General features: G+C 33.2%; 1 protein-coding gene across 1 annotated transcript; it reads right to left on the reverse strand.

Annotated features, from left to right (window-relative positions):
- Positions 1-10,791: 10,791 nt before the first annotated feature.
- LOC133309947 (sigma factor binding protein 1, chloroplastic-like) lies at positions 10,792-11,641 on the reverse strand. Its single transcript, XM_061510811.1, has one exon. The coding sequence runs from the start codon at positions 11,533-11,535 to the stop codon at positions 11,035-11,037; it is 501 nt and encodes a 166-aa protein (XP_061366795.1). The 5' UTR covers positions 11,536-11,641; the 3' UTR covers positions 10,792-11,034.
- Between the last annotated feature and the right edge of the window lie 1,392 nt (positions 11,642-13,033).

Consider the following 13,033-nt stretch of genomic DNA (forward strand, 5'->3'; position numbering starts at 1 on the left):
AAGGTTGAGATGGGATGAATTGGAAAAGAAATTTGTATAAAAAAAGAAGAATGGAAAGGCAGCAAAGAAGAAGATGAATATAAGAAAAGATGGCTGGATGAAATAGGTAAGGAGAGTAAAAAAAAAAAGAGAAGCAAACTTCCTCCTATCATTAGTAAAACAAGTGATGAATGTTTTTGGTTTAATCATCCTAATGGAAGACTATTCAGACACTATGGGTAATCCATAGAAAACCAAGTGACCCGAAAAACAATGAACCTAGCCCAGCCCCATTACAAGCTTAAAAGACCCTTTGATATAAGTGGCATACTAGTCATCAACTGTCTAGGCAACAATGTGAGTTGGAGGCATTAATACATCAATGATATGAGTGATTCACCATATTAAAATGAAAGAGTGATGAGTGAACTTGACCGAAAAGGATTTCAATAGAAAATTAATTGAATTAGTCTATGTTGTAAATTGTAATTATTGAGTGTGCATTGAACTTGGTATACTGTTTCTTTAACTGCTGGTTTAGATTGAATTAAATGACTAATTTGACAGAGAATTTTTAACAGCCTGTTGTACACCGGTATTGTTAACATTAATTATGATATTAAGCGCAGTTACAATCACAGCAATTCATTTAAATAAAAATGCGAGTGAACTTTTTTCGTTTATTACGCGAGCATTTAAAACAATAAAAAGCGTAATAAATAAAAGTTGTGACCATAATGTAAACTCTTTGCGGAATAATTATTTAAACTCCTTTTATAACATATATTACACCTCTCAAGTCACTAAGGGGTTCTCATAAACCCACTAAGCTAAAATTTCACTTTTACGGTTTCTACCTATCCGAACATGGCTCGGTATTTAATTTTCTACAGACAAACCACATACGAAAAGTCTCCCGTCTTTTATTATGTTATTCTAGACTCAATTAAATTTCTAGGAAGCTATCATACGAGTCATAAAGTTCTCGTTTGCTCCGGATATCGCCATTTGAAGTTGGACAAGCAAATCTGCCAGCCAACCCCAAAATAGCTCCAAACATCCTTCACTCTATCAATTATTTTGTAAACTTCACTCAACCAATTGCTCTCAAATTTTTATACACAAAACTAGACACCTCAAGATTCAATTTGATATATCATACACCTAATTTTACCAAGAAACGAAGCGAGAATAAATTTCCCAAACTTGGTCCAGAACAGCCCCATGTGCAGGGACCAACAGGGCAATTTGTGTTCACGGCCTTCTACAGGCCGACGCCCAACCCAGAAAAATCCAAAATTTTACCACAAAGTAGAGGACATCCCAAAATTAAAAACGGCGTATGGCACATCCCTATCGGACCTCTGTGGAGGGAGATAAACTCTCCCAAAGTTTGCCTAAATTCTGCCAATTTCTAGACAATTCGCCAGAATTTTCTTTGTTTCTTCAATAATCCCCAAGTTTGCAAAAGTGATCTCTAACCTCAATTTGTACCTGATAATCATTGGGTGGCACACACAAGGACCAGCAATGCCTTGGGGCTCTTACAACCCACCACAGCTTATATCAAATTACTCAATTTCCATCACTTTACTTATATTTTCAAACGTAACATATTTCAATCACCATAATCCATTTGCATGCATTCTTTACATCATATAGAATAGGCCTATTGCCCTTTCATCATATTACATACTTCCATATTACATCAAGTCTTCATATACAATTACAATTCTTCCAAATGACATATTACAATTACAATCTTCCTTCAAATATACATAAAGTAAATACTCCAAAATAAACATGGTACTCAAGACTAAACTTAGACAAAATAGACACCATGAAAAAAATGAAAATAATACTCTTAATCATATGCATTGTTCATGACCTAAGTCTAGCCTAGGCCCAATGGCCAACAAAATGCAAAATAGCAAATCCTACGTCCAATCACCCTACGGCCTTCTTGCCCACCGCTCCAGCACCACTGCTACCTCCTGAAATAAAGCCCCCAAAGCGGGGTGAGATATACAAATATATCTCAGTAATCCAGAGGTTCTGGAGAATACTCCGCCCAATGGCTCACTTCGATGTATATAAATAACATAACATAACATCTGAAAATGGGATAAAGCAAGGGATTTAGTGAAATAGGGAAGCATATGGATACAAAATACGACGAAGCTGGAATGGTCAATGCCAAAACCACGCAATGTCCAGCCTATTGGCTCGGCATATAAGCCTACGAGTTTCAAACCAAGGCGTGTTCCCAGACCATCAAACCAAGGCACCCTGCATCCATATCCACCCGAGACTTCCTAGTGTGCTCTTATCCGGATCACACACCACGACCCCAGGTCAAATGGAACTCCCTCTCGGAGACCTATCCAGTGGAAGTCCGTAACGCTCGAAGGCAAACCGTCTACTAGCCAGAGACACGGTACATCCTATGTACCAACACACATACAATATGCATGAACATGTTATCCTATATTATTTACATACATTTCCTACCATCACCCTCAACGGGCATGGTGGAACACACAAGGGGATCAAACCCCAGTACCAAGAGGTTACCTGTATAATCCTCTCCACGTAGCTCCCATGCAATATATTTTCTGAGCTAGTTACACCACAAAAATGCCACAATCCCACTTGGTCAGGGACCAAGGGCAACCCACCGAGCTCACGGTTCGGGGTTCACATCCACGTACGGCAACCTACAATGACCATGTATAGATCATCAACACACGGTAAATCTATCAAAATCCAAAACGAAAAATTCTTCTCCCCCACCTAGTGAGGTTCGGCCAAATGAGTGTTAAAATACACTTTATTTTCTAAATTTTCTTTTCATTTTTCTTAGGCACCCCAAGGTTACCAAAATGCCATTTTAGGTGTCACTTTTCATTTTACACCATCCTCACATCATTTTGCCTAATTATTTCCCTCCTGGGACAATACACAATCCAATACAACCCAATATTTTTCCATTGATTTTTAAGACATCCAAACATCACACAACCCTTCTAATTTCCATTTGACAACACCACCCATCAACCAATTAATTTTAACAACATCACATCCTCATTTCCTTCACAAGGTCGAAATGCATCATGCCACACCTCAAGGGTTTTTCAATCCAATTTAACTATTCCACACCTCATACAATCCTATTATTAAATCATATAAACATCCAACAATCCAATTTCACAATCCTAACACAATTCAAAATCACAAAGTTCATGGCATCATCCAACTTCCACTAAGTTATGATCACATTTTCACCAATAATTTTTATTGCATTTATAACTCCAACACATCATTCTAAGACATAATCATCTAATACACAATTTCCATTTGAGCTCTCTAACTACACAAATCATACAAAATGAGCATAGGGTTCATAAATTAAAATCAACAATCCAACCATTCAAATGTGATGAAACTTACTCAAAAGGTGGGTATAGGGCTCCTCCACATCATACTAAACCATTGGAGCTCCAAACAACTCCATGAACACAAATCTAAACCAAAGGGCCGCAGATTTGGGGGGGTTCTCAAAATATAGTGGGTTTCATGGCTTAATACTACTACCAATGGGTTTGGAAGGTTGTTTCCAACAAATTTCAAGTCAAAGTTTACTTGATTGGTGCTTGGATGACTAAGTTAGGAGAGGAAGAAAATCAAATGAAAATGGGTGTGGGGGAGGGGGGAGCCGCGAGGTTGTGGAGAGAGAGGAGGGGAAGAGATGATGAATAGTAGGTAGGCTTATGTGTCTTAAGTGATTTTAAGTGAGGTGGGCCCCACCGCCACCTAACGCGATTTCAAACTAACTTGAATTTCTCTCCGATTTCACTAAACGTCCATAAATTCATAACCTATTTAGAAACTCTAATTTTTAACATTAACCATTGCCCTTTAATTACTCTTGAACAGATGAATCCTGAGTTTTCCGGTCATTCGAAGAAAATGTTGTTTTAAGCTGTTACGCGCGCCGTAGGCACGCTTCCCCAAACTTACTAATTTTCATCAATTTTCATTAGAAATCTTATTTCCTAGTCCTATACACCATGTATAACTTGTATTCAAGACCTAGAGCTCAAAACTCAATCAGCACGTTTTACGGTGCAATCGTAACGCGATATTTTTACCCGGTAAAAATACTATTCACTAAATTTTCTAAAACTTGCCTAACCACTCAATTTTTTGTTCTGAATCCATTTCCAAGTTTATTTTCATCATTTGAGACCTTCTACTCAATTTTACCTTCCTAGGGTTGTGTGTTTGGCTAATTACCGTTTTACCCTTCCTTTGTATTTTGACCTGATTTTCAGGATTTTCACTAATTCTTCCCTTTAATCCTCATTTAATATATTAATATATGATTTAGAAATGCGAAGTGTTATAGAATTAATGACAATATTTCTGAATAAGACTAGTAATTGTGATGTGTGATGAAGGAGGAGAATATGGTATTGTAAGCACAAAGACTTAATTGGTTGATTGACTGGTTAATTGACTTGATAACAAAGGAATTAAACTGACAATATGCTCAACATCTCCTTATTTTCTTGGGGACAAGCAATAGCTTAAGTTTGAGGTATTTTGTTAGTCTTAAATTCTACTTAAATTAGTGATAATTCTCTTATAGTTTTTGGGCTGATATTTGTTAAAGAGCACGTAAAATTAGTTCAAACCTAAAGAAGTAAGCCCAAGTTGGTAAAAAGGGGTAGAAAAAGGCAATTTAACTTTTCACTTATTATTTTCATATTTTACCCGCAGAAAAGGACACATGGAAGATTAAAAGAAAAATAGAAGCTCAGATGGCAATGTGAGAACTATTGGATGTTCATTTGATCTAATGGACAACAAATACTTGAAGCTTTAGTTTAAGTAAAACTCTCCTTTTGTAAAAAAACTCATAGAGAAAATTTTCGTTGAATTCACTTTTTCATTTTTTGAGCGCTTTTAGTTTTCTTTGCAATTCTGAGTTTGAGCGTTGAAAGTTTCTTGGAGATACATGCACAAGGAAGGACTTCATTCTTGAAGGAATTCAAGAGGACGGATTTTCACATGCATATTCTTGGATCTATAGCATCGTGGTTAGGTTTTTCTTAGTTGTAGCAATTTGAATTTGAAGAACAAATTGGTCTGTATCTTCAACTTTTACTAATTCTGGTCTTTGTGAATGAGGAACATGTTTACTTTAATGTCAGAATTCATTTTTGCTTTAATCTTCAACATGCATTACTAATTTTCTTTCTAGAATTTTGATGAAGATGACAAGTACCCATTATTTGATTCAAACTGTTGTGCATGTAAAAAAAAAAGACATATTTTGAATCAACATGCATTGTTTAGTTAGGTTATACCAAAATCAGATTACATCAATATAGTTGCTACAACAGTTAAAATGCATACATGCAACTTTTAAGGAAAAGTCATTGAAATCAGAATCCTAGAGTTTTAATCTTGATTCTAAACTCATTTGAACATGTTCTTACTATTCTTATTTTGTTTACATTTTAGAAATTACAATTTTCATTGAAAAAGCAATCACATTCACCTTCAAGAAAACTGAAAAAGAATAAATAGAAGTGATTGAATTTCTCGTTCCTTGTGAACGATTACTTGAATTCTTTTTGGATTCTATACTTTTACAAATACCAACAATGGCCTCCTATTTTAATAATAAATAATTAAGGGGTTGGTGTTTCTCCTTTTAAAATACATAAAATTATGTTGTTTTAAGTGAAAGAAACAGATACACAATGAAAATCATGAGGGAAGTGGGAGATTTTTTTAATTTAAATTTTAAATAAAAAACTACTTTTAACTAAAATGACCATACTTTAAAAGGACAAATATTTTTTCCAATAATTAAATATTATGAAATTTATTAACAAAGGTTAATGAGTTTGTACATTGTCTTTCCTTTAAGCCTAATAAGAACTTGTGTGAGGAGCGTATTAGATAAATATAATATAAAACAATTAAGCCATTAGGTGAAAGTCAATTAATAATTTTATATTACATTTTTCTAACACCCCCTCTCACAAGAGTCAATTGTGCTTGAAGTGTTGATAACGCATCAGGGCCGCCTGCCTATGCTTAACAATTTCATAATATTTAATTATATTTTTAATATAATAGAGGGCGGTGAGGATTGAATTCGTAACCACTTGGCCACGAAAAATCATTGTTTTATAGTGTATATCTCTAACATGTCCTATTACACAAGAGCATATTAGGTTTGAATGGTCGATAATGCACACACCACTTTTACATATGCTAACAAATTTCACAATACTAATTATTTATTAATAAAATGAGGGGCGGTGATCCCCACAAAACTCCTCTTCAGGTTACTCGAGTCAAGTCCAATATTATGAGTATATGACTATAGATACTTGTTTGATCAAAAAATCTCGTGAAAAAAATTGAACCATAAAACTTCTAAAGACCATATTTTTTGACTCGGGTGTCCGAATCAGGTGCTTTTTGTATAGTACACGTAACTTTTTGAGAGCTACAAGTTGGAAAATTCTCGAGTCAAAGTTATTTCCTTCCGAAGTTTTACTCTAAAATTTTCAAAATTTTGTAATGCCAATAGGTTTTGTGATATTCATAAAACTTGTTTGATTAAAAAAAAATGGTCTTTTTAAGTTTTATGGCTAATTATTTTTCAACGATATTTTTTGGATAAAATAAGTTTTTTTTTTTTGGTACATTGCCAGGAGGTATCCTCATTCAACCTTCTCCGGGAACCATGCACTCGGGGTACGGCCCGTTTGGGCTAGCCCCTCATTGTAACAGTGGGTGCACTAAGCTTCGCAACCGGAGAAAGGACGAGACTAATCCCCCAACCGAAGATTTCTGACTTATCCTCTGGCCCCCAAAGATTTTCCAAGAAACTGCTTGAGGCAGGGTTTGATCCCTGCACCAAGCAATCCCTTAGGAGCTCAGCTGCCAACTGAGCTACCCTTGGGGGTTGATAAAATAAGTTTTTATAATCATATACTCATAATATTGGACTTCACTCGAATAACCTGAGAAAGAGTTTTGTGGGTATCATAAAACCTATTGGCATTACAAAATTTTAAAAAATTTAGAGTAAAATTTCGTAAGGCCACATAACTTTTAACTCGGGTGTTCGAATCATATTTTTTTTATTCTACATATCTTTTCAATAACTAAGTGTTGGAAAATTCTCATAGAAAATTTGGTCGCAATATACTCAAGTACAAAATAATATACTCGAATACATACTCATATACTCAAATATTTGTTATTATACTCGAGTATATAAGTCTATACTCGAATATATTGCACAGTCAAGTCAACTGTCAAACAAGAAAAATAGGTAAAATATTTTGATATGGAAGCAAAATGATGATTTTTATGTATTCAAGCGCACAATGGTAAAAAAACGCATATTCTAAGTATGGTACAGTTCTTTAGATTCCTATATTCAAATGTACTGTGATTTCAGTTTCTTCTATCTCATGATCCTTGTGATTGCTTCATTTATTTGGATTATTCAAATCAATTATCATCATTGCTCTTAGACCAATCGAAAAATAGTTTATAAAAGTATACTTATTAAAAAAAACAGTTGTAGTACCAAGTAGGCCTTTGTATTTTTGCAATGATAGGACGAGACGGTGGCTTCAGATAATTACACGCCAAACAAGCAGAAAGTGAACCTGCTATATATCCAGCGCAACTATTCATACAACCTGAAAGTCATACCTTCAGTTTTCAAAGTTACACCCTGGTTAGGAATTTATATTCACTATTCAATATATACTACTTTCAAAAATATTAATCTGATATGATAAGAGATAATAAATCTCTTCTATATACTCAAAAAGATATAGGGTCTATTTTAAAAAATTTCTCTTTTTTTATATAGTGAGACCCATATAAATTTATGAATGTAATATAAGATATCTTATTTTCTATTACATAAGAAAATATAATCTCTACTACTTAAGATAACTAAATGCGGAAACCACTATAGTTTTTATTCATTTGTATAAAATGAATATAATATATGGGAAATGTAGTTATTGTGTTATAGGAAAAAAATTTCTTTTATTACAATGAATTAACATTATGTACTATAGAATTTCAAAAAAAAAATATATTATGTACTATAGGTAATAAATAGTTATAATTTAAAAATTATTTTTTTTCCTCAGAAGTTGTGGGCTGACATAACAGAAAGAGAAAAATCAATTTTAATATTACAACTATGTACTACCAATAGTACATAGTGTAAATTGGTTGCTTGAGAAGTTTCTTCTCCTACAACATGAGAAGTTAGAGACCCTAATATATATATATATATATATATATATATATATATATATATATATATATATATATAGGGTTTACATTTCTGCAGCTGTTGTACGTGCAGTAATCAAATACTTGTCATATATATACTTGAAAACATTAAATGCAGGGAATCATAACTATACAAAGGATAAAATCATTAAATGGAGGAAATCATAACCATACACCTGTCGTTGTTGTACGTAAAGCGGCTGCAGAATATATATATTTATATATATAGAGGTAGGATCATTTGACACCGGTGTCAAATTTCAATTTTGACACCTCATCTTAGAGCCGTTAGATAAAAAAAAAATCAATTGTGTCACATGCTCGCAAATCAGAGTCGTTGATTTTTTTTTATCTAACGGCTCTCAGATGAAGTGTCAAAATTGAAATTTGACACCGGTGTCAAAGGATCCTACCTATATATATATATATATATATATATATATATATATATATATATATATATATATATATATGGTAGGATTCTTTGATATCAGTGTCAAACTCTTAATTTTGACATAAAATCATAACTGTTAATTTTCGCCAATCAACGATTATTATTTATTGGGAATTAATAATTAATTAATGAGTTTGATTGGTGAAAATGATAACCATTGATTGGCGGAAATCAACGGTTAAATTTGGTATTAAATTTCAAAATTTGATACCAGTATCAAAATATCCTAACCCTATATATATATTTGTCTCTTTGTGATGTTTCTTACAAATTTTTTTTTGTATATCGACCTTAATTATCTTTTTGAGACGAGTCGATCCCTTAATAATTCTACAAATTTTAACTCTTTGATATATCGTCATAGTTACATCTTCTCACCACTCTCTAAAAATATATTTATTGAAAATCATACCCATATTCTTTTCTCATTATACTCTACCTGTGTTGCAGCATCTGTACTACACTTATTGATTGTTTTCTTACATCTTTTGAACGTTAGAAAAATTCTCCCTCGGGACACTTCTTATTATTACTTTTTGGACTTGCATTTAATTCAAAATATTGCTAATCGCCATCAACTAAAACCGCCCCTTAATTATGAGTGAAAATTAACTAATGAAGTGTTTCTATCCAGCTATGAGATTATATAAAGATAGCTTTAAATTTAATCTAATTATCAGAGAACAAACTATAGTTGAATAAAAAAAGTTTATGCTATACTTTCAATTAATATTTTTAATCGTCTAAGCTACTTTTTAAATTAGTTTTCAAAATATAATTTTCACAGGTTCACAAAATGCTAAAGAAGTGGCAGCATTGCATTCTCCTGTATCTAGCTATATATATATATATATATATCCAAGAATAATACCAATATATCTTTCAAAAAAAAAAAAAAAGAATAATACCAATATATAGCTAGGCAATTTATGTTGTATATATACCATATACAACCTACATATCGCTATGGGGACGGAGTGGTAGGAGAAAATCTCAGTTCGAATCTCACCAACACCATTTGGGGAAGGGCATAAGTACCGTAATCCTTGGACTCGCACCTGAACTCTGGATTAGTCTCATAGGCGGCTCAAAGAGTCGAACTCATGAAGATACCAGGAGATTCTGATTCGTCTCAAAAAAGATAATTATGATCAGTTTCTAAAAAAAAAAAAACCTACATACGTTTCAATTTAAACCATTCGTTTTGTTTTGCCCACTATCAACAAGATTACGACTGCATCAATGTATTCTGCAGTTTGAAACAAACAGCAGGAGCTGCTGGCATCCATTCAACTATGTTATATCTTAATTCAATCCAAAAATTTAAATTATTGAATAAAATTATATTAATAGTTTTATATTTTTTTAACACCATCCCTTCACACGAGATTGTATTAGACTTAAAGAGTGGATGATATTATCATATATAACCATTTACTCATGTCAATTTTAATACAATGTAAAACATCAATTCAATCAAAAAAATTAAACTTTTGAGTGAGACTTCCTTAATAATTTTATATTTATACGAGAAACTATCTTCGGAATAATATTTTACTCTATGTACTATATCCAAGATCTCTGCAACTGTAAAAGCAACTGCAGAGAAACTTAATCCAATGGACTCAATGCATTTCGATCAAATCAATTTAATTAGAAACACCTTCTGTTATTTATTATATGACTAAATGGACAGCGAAATGAAATTTTATAAGAAATCGGTCCCTATGCTCTTTAAACATATATCATATAAGCACTTGCAACGAGCTGTTTTTCTTGTTTATCTCTAAAGAACAAAACCGCAATAGCTGCAACTAAAAGCTAGCACATTCTTAACTAGCTGCTAGCTATGTATTATTCCTATCGAACCCAAAATTCCATCCCATCCATCGTCTTATTTTATTTTATTTTTTATGAAAAACAATATGACCAATTAAGAACACATTCAAATTGAATGAAGTTAGCAATTAAGATACAATTAACTAACACACTCAGGTTTAGTCACATAAAGTAATTTGATATTTAAGGACAAGCAATATAGATATCTCGCCTCATATTGACTAAAGAGAACAACAAGCTTGCACTTCTTAAAAATCACTTCCCATTAAATTAAAAAACAATAAAAAATTACTCCCCAAGCTTGCACTTCTTAACACACTCTGCAGGATAAGAGCAATTCTTGTGCATAGACTTTTATCCTTACATATTTCCTTTCAACTACAAAAGAAATGTTCAACTTTGTCACTGCTTCAGCACTGCATCAACATCTGATGATCAACTTGGGCACATTCATAGAACACACTATCTGGCAGGAAAGCTGAAACGTTCTCTATCATCTGAGCCGTGAAAACATCATCGAATGGCTCAAAATTCTCCATTGTTGAAACTCCATTACGTTTTTGTCCTTGAACATTACTAGGTTCCACTTGTGGAGGCATCACGAGTGTATGATCATTTTCACCATGAACAGTCTTCTTGACACAACCCTCATCAGAGTCAACCATGTAGCCACTATCACCGCCACCGTTTCCTCCGCCGTATCTTGAAGGATCCGGCGGCGATTCGGCATCCCGGCCGGTGAGCTTTTGCACCAAGGCCCTGAATTCTGAGGCACTGGTCTTTACCTTCATAGGGTTGGATATGTACACCACCTTGATGGGCTTGTTCTTGTTCTTGTTATTCTTGGGCTTGCTTCTTTTGGTTGGAGTCCTTTGTTGCACGCTACTCATTGAGTTGGTAATGATATCCATTTATGCTTCAATTGGGTGCTCCTAAAAAATATAACTTCACATGAACATAGATATAGGGTTATGGAGACTGGAGCAAGAAAGTTAGGGAGAGAAAGTGAAAGAAATTAAAGATGGAAAAAGTACTATGGGAAAATGGAAAATTAATAGGAAGAGAAAGGGTAGGGGTAGGCTAGTTTGATTCTCAGCCGACTTAGGCGCGTGAGGACAATGCTTTTGTAGCTGAGCGATTTTATTGGCTAGTTTGAATCTAATATGGGTGAGCATTGAATGCCAGAGGGTGGGAATTTACATAAAAAAAAAGGGAAAATTGAATGAATCATGTGTGTTGTATTATGCACGCTTTCTGTGTGCGGATGGGTGTGAAGGATCGTGAGTAAAGCCAGATTGAGTGTATCAATTATTGCGCCACGTGGCGAGAGAAGAAGGGCTCGTTGGTATGGTGACGTCATGGCTTCGATATACGGTGACGGCATCGGCATGCTCAAGTGGCAGTTGAGGTTTAACTTTTTAGGTCTCTCGGCTTTGAGGAAAAGGATCCACCGCCTCTCGCCTCAATGTTAAGATACTTGAATTGTGGTATCAATTTGTCGCTTGATTTTAATACTCTGTGGGATGATATATAGAGTTATTATATTTTATAATAATAAAAAGATAATAGTTTTCAGATATTTTAAATAAATAATAAATTTTATATAACTTGATATTGTTATTTTTTTTTTTCATTCCATTAGATGTCGAAAAATATATTTTTTTCAATAATAATTTTTTTTGAGATATTTTAATCGGTTCATTGCTTCGTGATTAGTCTGATTCGGGGGTAGGTATCAGAATTAAGACTTTAGACCATTCCCAAAGATGATATTGAAAAGAATCGAACATATGATCTCACTCCTACTTGCTCTGTTCCCTAACGCTAACGCAACTACCATTATTTGGTTCAATAATAAATTTACATCATAAAAATAAAAATATTTAAAATATAGCATTAAAATGAAAATAAATACTTTAGTCTATGTAAAAAGAAAATTCTAAAATTAAATATTTCATATTGTGTTTTAAAATTCTAATTAAGGGGAAATTTTATTATTTCTTTCTAGGTATTTTTATTACCCTCAAATTCATCAAGTAAAATAGAAAAGTTTATTTCCATTTGTCATTTCCAGCTTCATCCTTCACATGGCGTTAGTTTTTTTAAAAAATTCTTTACATACATAAAGTCTAGGAAACTTTCTTAAACTATTTGTGTGGCATATTTAGGTTTATTTTCTTCATATAGTACGTCAATATAGAAATGATCTAATGAGGCAAATATATGAACCAAAGCTTAATAGAAAAGTTATCATGAGTGGGTTTTTTACGAAGATTGAGAATTAAGAGAAGAAAGTAGGGCACGATGATTTTATAATTAGAGTAAACACAATTTTTGGTCTCTGGCAATGTCTACGAAATCCTTTTTAGTTCATGGCAATAAAAAAGGACTAAATTGATCTCTAACAGT

This window comes from Gastrolobium bilobum, unplaced genomic scaffold (assembly GCF_033153095.1).
Source record: "Gastrolobium bilobum isolate Gb01-03AN ecotype WA unplaced genomic scaffold, APGP_CSIRO_Gbil_v1 utg14995, whole genome shotgun sequence".
Lineage (NCBI taxonomy): Eukaryota > Viridiplantae > Streptophyta > Magnoliopsida > Fabales > Fabaceae > Gastrolobium > Gastrolobium bilobum.